This window comes from Bos grunniens, chromosome 16 (genome assembly GCF_055505025.1).
Source record: "Bos grunniens cultivar Pamir isolate PY7600 chromosome 16, Bosgru_T2T1.0, whole genome shotgun sequence".
Classification (NCBI taxonomy): domain Eukaryota; kingdom Metazoa; phylum Chordata; class Mammalia; order Artiodactyla; family Bovidae; genus Bos; species Bos grunniens.
In genome coordinates, this window is record NC_141180.1 from 1,209,075 (window position 1) to 1,222,269 (window position 13,195).

General features: G+C 51.0%; 1 protein-coding gene across 1 annotated transcript; it reads right to left on the minus strand.

Moving 5' to 3' along the window:
• Positions 1 to 6,076: 6,076 nt before the first annotated feature.
• Positions 6,077 to 12,664, minus strand: LOC147356008 (alpha-1,3-mannosyl-glycoprotein 4-beta-N-acetylglucosaminyltransferase-like protein MGAT4E). Its single transcript, XM_086343094.1, has 3 exons — positions 8,945 to 12,664; positions 8,030 to 8,186; positions 6,077 to 7,308 (listed from the first exon to the last, which is right to left on the minus strand). The coding sequence occupies exons 1-3, from the start codon at positions 9,305 to 9,307 to the stop codon at positions 6,161 to 6,163; spliced, it is 1,668 nt and encodes a 555-aa protein (XP_086199220.1). The 5' UTR covers positions 9,308 to 12,664; the 3' UTR covers positions 6,077 to 6,160.
• Positions 12,665 to 13,195: the final 531 nt, after the last annotated feature.

Sequence of the window (13,195 nt, forward strand, 5' to 3'; positions counted from 1 at the left end):
GGAGGATCCACAGTCTGGCCGAGTCTCCTCAGGAATGACAGGGGCAACTTCGTTGTCTGCTTCCGTGACTGGTTTTGCTCGCAAGGCCAGGCCCTCCGGCCATCAGGCTCATTCAGGAGCTCACTTTGGGTCCAGGTCAAGATTCTCCAGCTTCCCGGGTGGCTCAGTGGTCAAGAATCGCCTGCCAATGCAGGAGATGCAGGTTCCATCCCTGGGCCAGGAGGATGCCTGGGAGGAGGAAATGGCAACCCACCCCAGTATTTTTGCCTGGAAAAGTCCATGGACAGAGGCTTCTGCTGGACTGCAGTCCATGGGGCCACAAAAGAGTCGGACAGGACTGAGCACTTACCGGGATCTGGGTTCTCCTGCCTCCAGGGCCCAAGACCTGGCTTTGGGGGTAGATGAAACTGAATCAGAACCTGGACAACTTACTCAGCCTCTCTGTGATTCCTGTCTACAGATGGATGGGTGCTATTGTCTTGTCTAGTTCATAGGTTGATGTCAGACCTAAGTGAGACATGTAAGGTACTTAGCGTGTGGCCTGTCACAGAGCAAAGCTCTCAACAGGCGTCAGCTGCTGCAGTGACTCAGCAGACAGTACTGATGCTCGGTTAGGGATTACAGCTGAGCTCTGCTGGCAGGAGAAGCCTGGGACAGGAGGAGTCAGACACAGATGCTGACAGCCTGGAACACACGTTGGCCAGGATGGCCATTCTCTCTAATACGCAGTTCCCAACTGGAATGGCATTTGCCCTGGATATCTCCCGAGGCTTGTTTCCTTGGCTTGTAGATGCCCATCTTCTCACCGTATCTTCACGTGGTCTTCCCTCAGTGTGGGTCTGAGTTGGCACCTTTTTCTGTTTGGTCAGACAGTAAATATTTCGGTGGCATACAGTCTGTGTAGCAACTCTTCTACTTTGCTGCTGTAGCATGAAAGCAGCCATAGATAATACATAAATGAATAAAAGTAACTACTTTCTAGTGAAATTTTATTTACAAAAACAGATAGTCGATCCTCATCCAGCATTACCAGAAACCCTCAGATGAACTGATACTCAACCCCTTCCAGACCCCACAGAAAAGCACTCAGAGACCTGTTCTGGTGGAGGGGGGCAGAGTGGTGGCCAGACTCTCCAGTCTGGAGCTGGACACAGAGAGACACTCCCAAGTGACCCAAAGGACACCAGCTCAGGTGATGAGCACTGACCTCCAGGCTCCCCAAGAGATAAGTCACCCGATTCCCACCCATCCCCTGCCATCCAGACCCTCAGAACGGCCTTCACTAGACTGGACAATGGGTGGTGAAGCTCCAGGCTCAGAAGAGCTTCCTAACTCCCTCCTCCTGAGATGACCTCCCTTCTCCATCAAAGCCCTCATACCTTCAGCGACTCTGAAGGACACTGATTGTCTCTATGTCCCATTGATTTTCCTCTTAGGTGACTCTGCTGGGCTTCTCCTTTGAGCAAAGTGACTGGTGGGAGAAACTTCCATAGTCAGTAAGACTTGGGTATCAGCCTCAAATGACACAGGGGGGGACTGCTGGTTTTGCGGTCCTTTAGGGATTTGTATTCGGAGAGGGCAATGGTACCCCACCCCAGTACTCTTGCCTGGAAAATCCCATGGATGGAGGAGCCTGGTGGGCTGCCGTCTATGGGGTCGCACAGAGTCAGACACGACTGAAGTGACTTAGCAGCAGCAGCAGGGATTTGTATTAATGGGATCATACAGTACGTGGTCTTCTGTATGTAACATCTTTTTTGCATTGTTTGTGAGATCTATCTGTATTGTTGTGATCACAGTTTATTCATTTTCATTGCTGATTAGTGTTCTGTTGTATGATTAGATCAAATTTGTCAATACCTACCTCTTCTAGTACTGATGTCCATTTGGGTGGCCTCCAATTTGGGGCCGTTACAAATGATGCTCCTATATACCTTGTCCTCCGTGTCTTCTGGAGGCACTTGGATCTCTGCTGAGTGTGTGCCCAGGAATGGAATTGCCCCACCGAGAGGTGCACCGTGTTAGAGGCAGTGGATTCTGCACACAGTTTTCTAAAGCAGCTGTGGTGGTTTGCCCTCCACTAGCAGAGAGGAGAGTTCTTGCTTCTCTACATCGGAGGCTGACAAACACTTTGTCTAAAGGGCCAGACAGTAAATGTTCTAGATTTTGTGAACTATAGAGTATCCGTCACTGCTATTCAACTCTGGCCTCGCAACACGAAAGCAGTGCTGGACAGCGTGTAGAAAAGTGACTATGGCCGCGCTCCGACACAGCTGCATTGGTGAAGCGGTCCATGGGCTGTGTTCGGTCCACAAGCAAAGGGCTGGCTGCAGTTTACCACCCCTCGTTCTCCATTCTTTCCGACGTGCGGTACTTCCTAACTTCAGACGTTTTGATGTCTATTTGCAGTTCTTTGAGGAAAAGTGAGAGGACCTCCTTGTGAAACACTTCCTCATTTGCAGGGTTCCTTGTTGAGGTTTTCGGCCCATGGGGTTGCCTGTCTTTTTCTCATTGATTTCTACTTGTTCTTTATATATTTCTGGGTGGATAATCTTCGTCTGTTACATGTTAACAATACTCCCATGTGTAGCTTGCCTTTTCTTTCTCTTTATGATGCTTCTTCATATGCTGTTAAATTTGGCCTATATTGAAGACATCTTTTCTTATATCTTCATTGTTTTTTTTTCTTCTATTTTTACTAAATTCTTATGATGGATGCTTATCGTTTTAATTTTTAGTCTCGTTTATTTATTAGTCTCACTTATTTTCACTTAAGACTGTAAATTTCCTTCTGGAACAGGATTAACTGCATGACCCAAGTTTTCCTATTAGTAATTCCATTATGATTCAGCTGTAAATATATTCTAACTTCCGTAATGATTTTTCTTTAGCTTATAAATTATTTTGAAATATGTGTTTATTTTTCAAGTCTGGGTTTAAAAATCTTTCCTTTTGTCATTAATTTGGAGACCAGGTGGGTTAGAAGCTAACGTGTCACCAGAGGCCTTGGAGCGCCTCTCCAGTTCTCTGGGACTTGCTGAGCCGCCGCCTGGTTGGTTTCCGTGCGCGTTTCCAGTTTTGTGTTGACTGTGTAGTTCACGGTATTGTTGCTTAGCTGATTGTCTCCCGTATCTTGAAATCCTGGGTGATCCCATCCATTGCTCCTTGCTTGCACCCCACTCCACCTACTATCACAGACGCTGAATTCCCTCAGGGCGAAACCAGCCTAAGTCGTTGTTGACCTATCTGGAGTCCCATTTTTGTTTAATTATTCGGTCTCTGAGAATTTCATATATTGTTTTCATCCCAGTAATCACCAACTCAATGGACATGAGTTTGACCAAGCTCCAGGAGTTGGTGATGGACAGGGAAGCCTGGTGTGCTGCAGTCCATGGGGTCACAAAGAGTCAGACGCGACTGAGCAACTGAACTGGACTGAATACACATAACAGCAACTTTTAAGTCTTACATCTGGTGTATTTAGTTGTTTTATTTTGTTTAAAGAGTTTCTGCATCTGTTTATTTTTGGCTGCACTGGGTCTCTGTCTGCGCTCAGGCTTTGTCTAGTTGCAGTGGGCAGGGCTCCTCTAGTGGCGGTGCTCTCTCCGTGTGGGGCACAGGCGCCAGGCTGCGCAGGCTTAGTAGCCCCTAGGCAAGTGAATTGGCACCCCACTCCAGTACTCTTGCCTGGAAAATCCCATGGATGGAGGAGCCTGGTAGGCTGAAGTCCATGGGGTTGCTAAGAGTCAGACACGACTGAGAGACTTCACTTTCACTTTTCACTTTCATGCATTGGAGAAGGAAATGGCCACCCACTCCAGTGTTCTTGCCTGGAGAATCCCAGGGACGGGGGAGCCTGGTGGGCTGCCATCTATGGGGTCGCACAGAGTCAGACATGACTGAAGCGACTTAGCAGCAGCAGCAGCAGCAGCAGCAGCAGGCAAGTGAGATCTTCCCGGACCACGGGTCAAACCTGTGTCCCCTGATTTTTAACCACTGGATCACCAGGGAAGCCCTGTTTAATATAAGGGTTCATAGTCAGAAAAACTGCTAGTAGCAAAATCTTCAGTAGTTTATTTGTGATTGCACTGAATAGAAATGTATAGGTATTTTTGCATAAATTAATAAATTCTGTATTGAAAATACTGTAATGAAGCCTGAGTATTTTCATTTAATGGTTGTGTCTTGAAGATCTTTTCAAGTCATACTTAAAAGTTTTTTTTATAATAGCAATTAGGTAATTTGAAACTTCTTATTTCAGACAACTAGAAAAGCTGAACAAAATACATATAGCATCTGACTGAAAGCAACAGCAAGATATCAAGGTAAGGAAGAATTATCAGGCTAATGCAAAAAGGGTTTCTGTCAGCTGAAAACAGCCTTATCAAAATTTTAAATGGAAATTCACCCAAAGACTTTGCGTTCATTTTACTGGTTAACACATATTGGAAGGAACATGGTATTTTTTTATCTTTTTAGATGTATGGCTTACTGGTAAAGAATCTGCCTGCCAACGCAGGAAATGCAGGTTTGATCCTTGGGTCAGGGAAGATCCCCTGGAGAAGGAAATGGCAACCCAGTACAGTAGTCTTGCCTGGAGAGTCCCATGGGCAGAGGAGCCTGGCAGGCTGCCGTCCCCAGTTGCAAAGAGTCGGACACGACTGAGCGACTGAGCACATGCGCATGCACGGTCTTCCATGATGTTATTCCGTTTCTAGTGAAGTGGAGAATAAATACCTCAGGGAGAGGCAACTACTTATGTTCAAACACTATTTGTTTTTAAAAGTTAATCTCAGGAAAAATTTCAAAACCCCCTCAAAACCCTACAAAACCCTTTCATTTATGTTTTTATTGGGCTTCATCAATTTCGTTCATCAAATGAAAGAGAACTGGTACCTATGTTGCATTTAATTTTAATTATTGATTTTGCATTAAGTTCTTTGTTGGTGTCACTCAAGTTTGGTTCATATTATTACTACTAACCTTGAGTCTGTACCCAAATATTTCCTGAATAGATACAGGCAGGAATGTGTAATTCTGACTTCTTATTTTTCGATGGGAATAGAAAGATTTCTAAGTTACATATTGTTTCTTTCCTCTAGAAGGTTATAGCTGCTGGTTCAGCTATTCATAACTTTACGAGGCAGATAGGGGACATTTCAATGCTCAGGGGAAAGTAAACTGCCCTCTCCTTAGAAAAATGCATGTATGTAAACACAGTTCTAGAAGATTCATGAATACTTGAAGCGTCCATTCCTGAGTCCCAGGTAAGCAGACTTTGCTCCAGCAAGGTCTAAACCTTGACACATTAGGGGCTTGGGTCTTCCTCTGGTGTATATGTGTCCCCCCGACCCCTCAAGGAACTCATACCTTGAGGTCCTAACCCTCAAGGGGATGGCAATAGGAGGTGGAGCCTTTGGGAGGCGAATGGGGCTTGAGGGAAGGGTCCTCAAAAATAGGATTGGTGCCTCATAAAAGAAGGCAGAGAGCCCCCTGCCCCCTGGCGCACGTGTGAGGACGCAGCAGAAAGACAGCGTCTGTGAGCCAGGAGGTGGGCTCTCCCCAGACACTGAACCTTCCGGCACGTTGACCTTGGACTCTCAGCCTCCAGGACATGAGAAGTAAAGTTCTGTTGTTTATAACCCCTGGAATATAACAGCCTGACCTGACCGAGACAGGCGTGTGGACATGAGCTGCCGTCAGCCCCCTCCATGATCATGGTGCTGTCATGACCATGGTGGAGCGACAGGTCCTTCCTGGAAAGATCTTGGGATGTTATAATTGTGTGTGGATGAGAATCAAGGCAGCTCCTGGTGCCTCCCTCCCTCCCTCTGGCCCCCGGAAGCCAGAAGGGTGTTGTCTCATTGGTGCCCTCCTCGGTCTGCGCCTACCCTCTGAAGCAGCCTACGAAAACCGAGGGTTGGGGTGATGGGGCCTCTCAGCTCGCCTGGGGCGGTCCGGTTTATGCCTGCTCACCTGTGTAGTCTCACTCTTGCTTCCTCTCACTATCACTCTCAACAGTGTCCCGGGAAGGAGAACAAATTACGTGGTCGTCCAGCTCAAGAGTGAACAGGCCTTGACCAATTTCTACCTTTATTTCTTGCCAGCCGAGCCGATTCCATCCCCAAGCCCCACCCTTCCTGGTTCCCTGCGGCGTGGTCTACCCTTCCTCTTCCTCGTCATACTCCGTGGTCCAGACTTTGATCTGCCTGATCAGAAGCCAGGACTCCTGGGCCTCCAGCACCAGCAGCCGGATGCAGCCCAGCGCCTCCAGGGAGTCTTCTTCATAAGACACCATCTGGTCCAGGCGTCCCTCCACCACGGGGCCGAGCAGGGTGTAGCGAGCACAGCCCTGGAGGTCCTCCAGGGGCCCGAAGCCCAGCTCCACCTGCCCTCGCCGCAGCTGGTGCTTCCCTTCTTTGTCGGAGCCCGTCAGCACCTCGACGCGGGTGACCTTCCGGGGCTCCTCCAGGATCACCGTCAGGTAGTTGCCTCGGACGGGGTTGAGGGTGGCAAAGCTCTCCTTGTTCAGGGTGTAGGCGTACTGCGGGATGTTGTTGGACAGCATCACCATGTCCGTGCGCACGCTGGCTGTGGGGTTGTCGGGCTCGCCAAAGACCTTCTCCTTGTCTGCAGGGAAGCAGGCGCTCTCCAGCCCTGAACGGTTGCCCACATGGTAGAAGACTGAGGAGCCGAAGCGGATTGGCGTGCTCTGGGCCAGGAGAGGAGGGAACTCAGAGAGAAGCACGTGCGTGGGCGTGTCCTTGGGGAAAACGAGGAGGAAGGAGGCCAGGCGGGGGAGGTCGCTGGAGCGGAACACCTTCCCCGCAAAGCTCAGGCTAGAGAACTCTAGGGTCACCCAAGGCAGCTCCTTCCAAGCAGACAGCGTCCAGTAGATGGTGGAAATGAACTTGGGCATGCAGCGAACCTGGTCGTCCAGCATCAGGAAGTATTCGGAGAGGTTGGCAGCGAAGTTCATGAGGAGGGCGTGGTCGGCCTTCTGCACGGAGTACAGGGCCTCGCAGGAGGAGGGGAGGTCCTCTGGTCTCAGGGTGCCTAGGGGAGGGGGCCCGCCGAGCTGGCCCCGGACCACCAGCAGCTGCCGGGCCTCGATGTGTGTTTGGAAGAGGTCAGAGATGTTGGCCACCGTCTGGCTGAGCCATTCAGGGTCGGAGTCCGACAGGGACACCAGCACCACGACACAGCCCAGCTCGGGGCCTGAGGACGCCTGGAACAGGGCGCGCAGGGCGTCCAGGAGGTGGCTCTCGTGGGGATGCAGTGCCGAGGAGATGCCCACCGTCAGCAGCTCTGGGGCGGGGGTGGCAGTTAGCACCTCCTGAGGGTGGGCAGGTCCCAGGTCTCCCCCGCACAGCCGCCCTAAGGGCCAGTGCCCGAAAGGAGCGCCCACTTCCGTTCCCAGGGAGGGCTGACTGCTGGGCAGGAGAGGGACGCAGCTTGCTCTCCTCTCTATTTTGAAAGGCTGTTGGCTGGGGCGGGGGCCGGGGGGCTTGGGGGTGTCATTTGAAGGACAAGGCTCCTCGGATGGAGAAGATTGCCAGGTCCAATGGGATGTTTGCTGGTCTTGACCTCAGAGTTATCCCAGTGGCTGTGTGTCTGCCAGACCAGGGTTGGAGGCTCTTTGGGGAACTGTGTAGACCCATGGGGCCTGGCAGTGCAGAGCCCAGAGGTCCCTATTGCTGCCCCCTCCCTGTCTGGCCAGGCTCTCTTCTCATCTCCTGCGGGCACTCTCCCACCTGTCCCCCTCCCCGAGGGGCCTGTCCTGAGTGAGTTTCCCTGATGGACAGTCCTTAAGAGGCTGCTCTGTGCTTCTTAGCGTGTTGCTCATTTGGGGGGTGGCAGGTACAGAGCAAAGATGCCTGCTCCGCACTCTGCGGCCGGCCCAGGCTCGGAGCACCCTCTGTCCCCGCTGGCAGCTGCACCGCCCGCCCCGGCCGCCCTCCTTCTCCTGGCCGGTCTGTGCCCCTGGTCTGCTGTTTCCCAGTCTGGCCACGACCTCGCACCTACTCACTCTTTTCGTGGGGAGGGGCCCCGGCCAGGAGCTTGTACTTGGCGCGTTGGAGCCCTGGGGAGGTTTTCTGCATGTCCTTGAAGGCCTGCAGATGGTTCTTGATTTCAGAGCTGATTTGCTGCTGGTTGAGTTGCCACAGTATCTTCTTCTTTTCCTCCTGCTCAGAGTAAGGTGAGCATCAGCCCTGGGCTTGCCCCTTAGAGCCAGGCCAGGCGAGCCCGGGATGCGGCCAACCAGCACCCTCTCATCATGGGCACACACAGGGCTCTCTAAAAGGGGTGGGGGGGCCCCAGCTTGTGCAGAAGGCCGACGGGAAGGGCCTGGCTTATGCAGCATGGAGACTCACCTGCCTCCACCTGGCCCGTGTCTGACTACTCCACCCTCCAGCTGGCAAAGGTCACCTCTCGGCTCAGCCCGTGCTGGGCTCTGCAACGGACGCTGAAGGCTGGTGGTGGTCCTGTGCTTAGCTCTGTTTCACCCAGTTCTGACCGCACACACGTCTCTGAAGCACCTTCTTTACCCGCTCTACGCTAAGCTCGGGCTGGTCTGAAGCCTTCCAGAACAGCATGGGCTCTAGACCCCAGCGTGGCCCGTGCAGGACTCGGTCTCCTCCAGGTGCAGCAGTGCCTGCCGCTGGGAAGTTCCTTCAGGGCTCAGGGATGTGGCCCCCGGGCGGCCCTCCCGGCAGGCGGGTCCTGGCAGCCCCTGCGCACGTGAACGCCCTCCCCTCCTCCTCGCCTTTACCCCAACTTTGTATCAAGGCTGGCTCAGCACTGATCCTGTCTCTGACCCACTTCTGATCCTTCCAGAGCTTTCTCCTTAGAGTGTGCACGGTGAGGTTAGGGCGTCTGCGTAACTGGGAAGACTCCCCACTGAAGGACCAGCATGTGGTCCGAGCTCCCCCCGGGAACTCACCACCAGTAAACTGTACATAAGCTGTTCTTCAAGCCTCTCTTGGAGGAAGGAGCCCAGGAGGATCAGGGACACGACGACCACGAGGTACTTGCAGAGGCAGCCGTGCACGGTCCGGGGACCTGGAGCAGCTCTGCGGAGACAGGCAGGTGTGGGCCGGCACGCTCGGCTCCCGCTTCCTCCCCGCCTCTCCTGGAGTCTCCCGAGCCTTTCCGCCCGGCTGACCTGCCCCTGCTGATGTCCCCCAGGAGACAGAGGCCAAGGCTGATGGCCCCCGGGAGACCGAGGCCAAGGGGGCTGGTCGTGTCCAGCCCCCTCCCCTTCGTCGGGGCTTCCAGCTGAGACCGGAGCACGTCTGTCCTGCATCCGCTCTTGGAGTGGTGACCCCGCCCAAAGGACGCGTTGCCAAGAGGAGGACAGGCAGGGCTTGGTGTTAATCAGGCCTTCCCCAGACCTCAGACTCAATTGGCGTCTCCGCCTGGGTGTGACTGACTGGCCAGCGACTGGGGCTCCTCTGTCAGCTCTCACTGCCTTCTGAGTCTTCTCTTTCCCGGGATTATGGTTGACAGATTACGAGGTTCTGAGTCAAATCAGAGGGACCGAGGGAAGCTGGTTAGTACATGTCTCTCTCCCATCCCCGGCTGGTCAGAAGGGTGGAAACCTTAAGTGGCTGGAAATTCCTAATCATGTGACGTCTTGACCAGGTTTAGAGTGTTCTGTCCATGAAGATTTTTGTCTCATAGAAAAGGTGCTTTGCGGGTTTATCAGAGAGCAGAAATTTCCCTGAGATCAAGGAGAAAACCCTTTAATGCTGTAGGATGGGGCCCAGAGGGCTCTTCTGAGGTGGCCGAACCTGGGCATCCCTCCCGGGGGACCCTGCTTGACAACCCTTATTCAGCTTGAATGGGGGCTGCCCAGTACCCCAGCCCCACGGCAGGTACCTGCTTCTGGGTGAGGCCAGGGTTGAGTCTGCAAGCCAGCTTTCCAGGCTTTTGTCTCAAGCCCAGGAGTCTGGAAGTTAACTGTCAGTTTGAGTCAGTAGACGAGGGGTGGGTATTGAAGAACCCTTCCCAGACTGGAGAGCTCCCATCCTGCCCCCCATCCCAGGCTGCCTGCCTGGTCTCTAAGGCATCACAAGTTGTTTCCAAAGCTCCAGTTCTCCCCCGGGCCCAGGACTACCCAGGCCTCTGAAGTTCCCTTCTCTTCTCTTTCTCTGGCCTTTATCGTTACTAAGAATGTATTTCAGTTCTTTCTTCTTTCCCTCCCCAGCTTAAGGTGAACAGAATAATAACTTTACTTATATAAACTGCAAAATGATTACCACCATAAATTAACATTTGTCACCTCATACAGATACCAAAAAGAAAAAAAAAGGAAAAAAATTTCCTTATGATGAGAATTTTTAAGATTTACCTTCTCAGCAGCCTTCAAATATACCCCACAGCAGCGTCCCCTGCAGTTGCCTTGCTGTCCATCACGTCGCCAGGACTCACTTACCTGATACCTGCACGTTTGTGCCTTGTGATCACCTTCCTCTAGAGCACCCTCCCACCCCACCTCTGGTCGCCACAATTCTGATCGCTTCTGTGGCGCTGTTTGTTTATAGATTTCACAGACCACTGAGATCTTACAGAATGTGTCTCTCTGTCTGACTTATTTCATTTAATGTAGTACTCTCAAGGCCTGTCCTGGTCACACACGGCGGGATTTCCTTCTCTTCGTGTGTGTCCTTGTGTGTGTCTCTGTGCACCTGTCACGTGTTATTTATCCATAATAGTGTGGTTTTGACAAGTCCACCTACTGTGATCTTCTAACAGGACAGAACTTTTTGACCTAAAGACTTTTCTCCTCTCCTCTCTTCCCCTCTTTGAATCTTCTTCCAAGCTTTCCCCCTCCCCTCCCTCTTTTCTCCTCTGGGAATCAAAAAACAAAAAAGCAAGCAAACAAAAGCCATTCAAAGGTTTGTTCTGAAGTTAGGATGGTTAGAGAATCTCTAGAAAACGTTTTTTTTCTTGCATTAAAAAGTTACGTATAGGGACTCCCCTGGTGATGCAGTGCTTAAGACTGTGCTTCCACTTCAAGGGGCATAGGTTCGATCCCTGGTCTGGGAACCAAGATCCCACATGCCTCACGGTGAGGCCAAAATAAATAAAATACTTTAAGAATTTAAATAGTTATATATTACTTTGATGTTCAATGTATTTTTTTTTCTTTTATGGTCAGTGCTTTTTAAAATCCTGTTTAAGAAAGATTGTATACTACAGTTGCGAAGATATTCTCTTATGATTCTTTCTAGAAGCTTTACAGTTTTGGTTTCCCCCTCCAGCTTTATTGAGTTACGGCTGACAAGAGTTATATGTATTAAGTGTATAGCGATGCTTTGATGCAGATTTACACTGTGAAATAATTGCCACGGTCACCTCACGTGGTTGCCTCTTCCCTCCTCCTCTCTTCTCTCCTTTTGGTTTCCCTCCTTTGCGGTGAAGGCCTTTAAGACCTGCTCTTTCAGCGAATTTCATGTATAAAACACAGCATTGGTGACTACAGCTGCACTTCTGTACCTTAGCTCCCGAAGCCTATTCACCTTCGCTTCTTTTGATAAGAACCCCCCACTTCCCCTCTTCCAGGTTCTGGCAACTGACGTTTCTGTTCTTTGCTTCCGTGAGTGTCACTATTTCAGGTTCCAAGTATAAATGAGATCATGCAGTATTTGTCTTTCTGTGTCTGGCTTATTTCACTTAGCATGAGGTCCTCAAAGTTCATCCGCGTTGTCACAAAAGGCAGAATTTCCACCTTTTGAAAGGCTGTGTAATACTTCCTTCAGTGTTTATCCACCACATTTTCTTCATCTGTTCCTCTGTCAGCAGACATTCAGGCTGCTTCCTTTCTTAAATAATGCTGCAATGAGCATGGCGGCGCAGGTGTCTTTCTGAGATCCTGATTTCAGTTCCTTTGGATTTATAAGTACCAAGAAATAGGATTGCTGAATCATAAGTTAGTTCTATCTTTAATTTTTTGAGGAACTCCCATAATGGCTGTACCAATTTATGTTCCCACTAACAGTGTACAAGTGTTTGCTTTCCCTCAATTCCTAGCCAAAACATTATTATTTTAGTAAAAGCAGTTCTAACGAAAGTGAGGTGATATCTCATTGTGGTTTTGGTTTGAATTTCCCTGGTGACTAATGAGGGCTTCCCTGGTAGCTCAGTTTGTAGAGAATCTGCCTGCGATGCAGGAGGCCCCGGGCGGCTGATGACGTTGGGAATCTCTTCATGTACCTGTTGGCCATTCACAGTGTCTGCTTTTGAGAAATGTCTCTAAAGGTCCTTTGCCCATTTTTTACTGAGTTGTTATTACTGTTTTCTGCTGTGGACTTGAATGACTCCCTTACGTGCTTTAGGCGTTAGCCCTTGTCAGATAAACGTCCTAAATGAATGCCTGCTGTTGAGGGGCTGCCGCCTCTTTTTCCCACTTGCCCATGCTTCCCTCACTGTGCAGGATACAGCGCTCGTTTCTAACTTCAGGTCTGTGTCCATCTCAAGTGTGTGCTGCGTGTGGCGTGAGGCAGGGGTTGAGGCTCGTTTCTTTGCACTGAACCCGGTTGTTCAGCGCCGTTTTTGGAAAGCGCTTCCCCCGCCTTCTGAATTACCTTGGCATCTCGGCAAAATCCAGGAGGGGCGTAAGCCTGCAGCTGTTTCCACTCGTGTGTCGTTCTGCTGATCTATTTTTACTGCACTCTGCATAACATCACGTGGCCCCCTCCCCCTCTGCGAGGTCATAATGCCGGTGTCCTGTGTGTTCAGGTTCAGGAACCTGCGTGTGGGTTCCAGCCCCGCCAGCTTTCCCGCGTGGACGAGCAGGCACCCCGCTGCAGCGCCATCTCTGTGACAAATCACAGCGGTTTCTGCGCGTCCCTGTTTCCTGGGGACGGTTTTCTAACCTGGCGCCTAGGCCGTACCGTTTTGTTAGAATAATTTATCAGTTTTTCAGTTTCTAGGTCAGCTGTGCCGACGGATACCTTACAAACCATTTTTACCGTACGGCTCACTGCGCTTTAGCAAACGTGTGCCGTGGTGGAGCCACGTCACCATCGAGACGGAGAGCAGTCCCTGGAGAGGCGCTCTGCGCCCTTTACAGCCGGTGTCCGCCTTCCCGGCCCCAGCCCACCCCCGGGTCTGGAGGACCACTGATAGGTTTCTATCACTGTGGTTTGCCTTTTCTAGAATTTACCTCTATTTATCTTTCTATGATTTC

Coding starts and splice junctions, on each gene's coding strand:
- LOC147356008 (XM_086343094.1), bottom strand. CDS start 9,307: ATGCAGGACAGACGTGCTCCGGTCTCAGCTGGAAGCCCCGACGAAGGG. Junction 8,187..8,944: donor TTATGTACAGTTTACTGGTG/GTGAGTTCCCGG, acceptor TACTCTGAGCAG/GAGGAAAAGAAGAAGATACT. Junction 7,309..8,029: donor GGCCCCTCCCCACGAAAAGA/GTGAGTAGGTGC, acceptor CCCCCGCCCCAG/AGCTGCTGACGGTGGGCATC.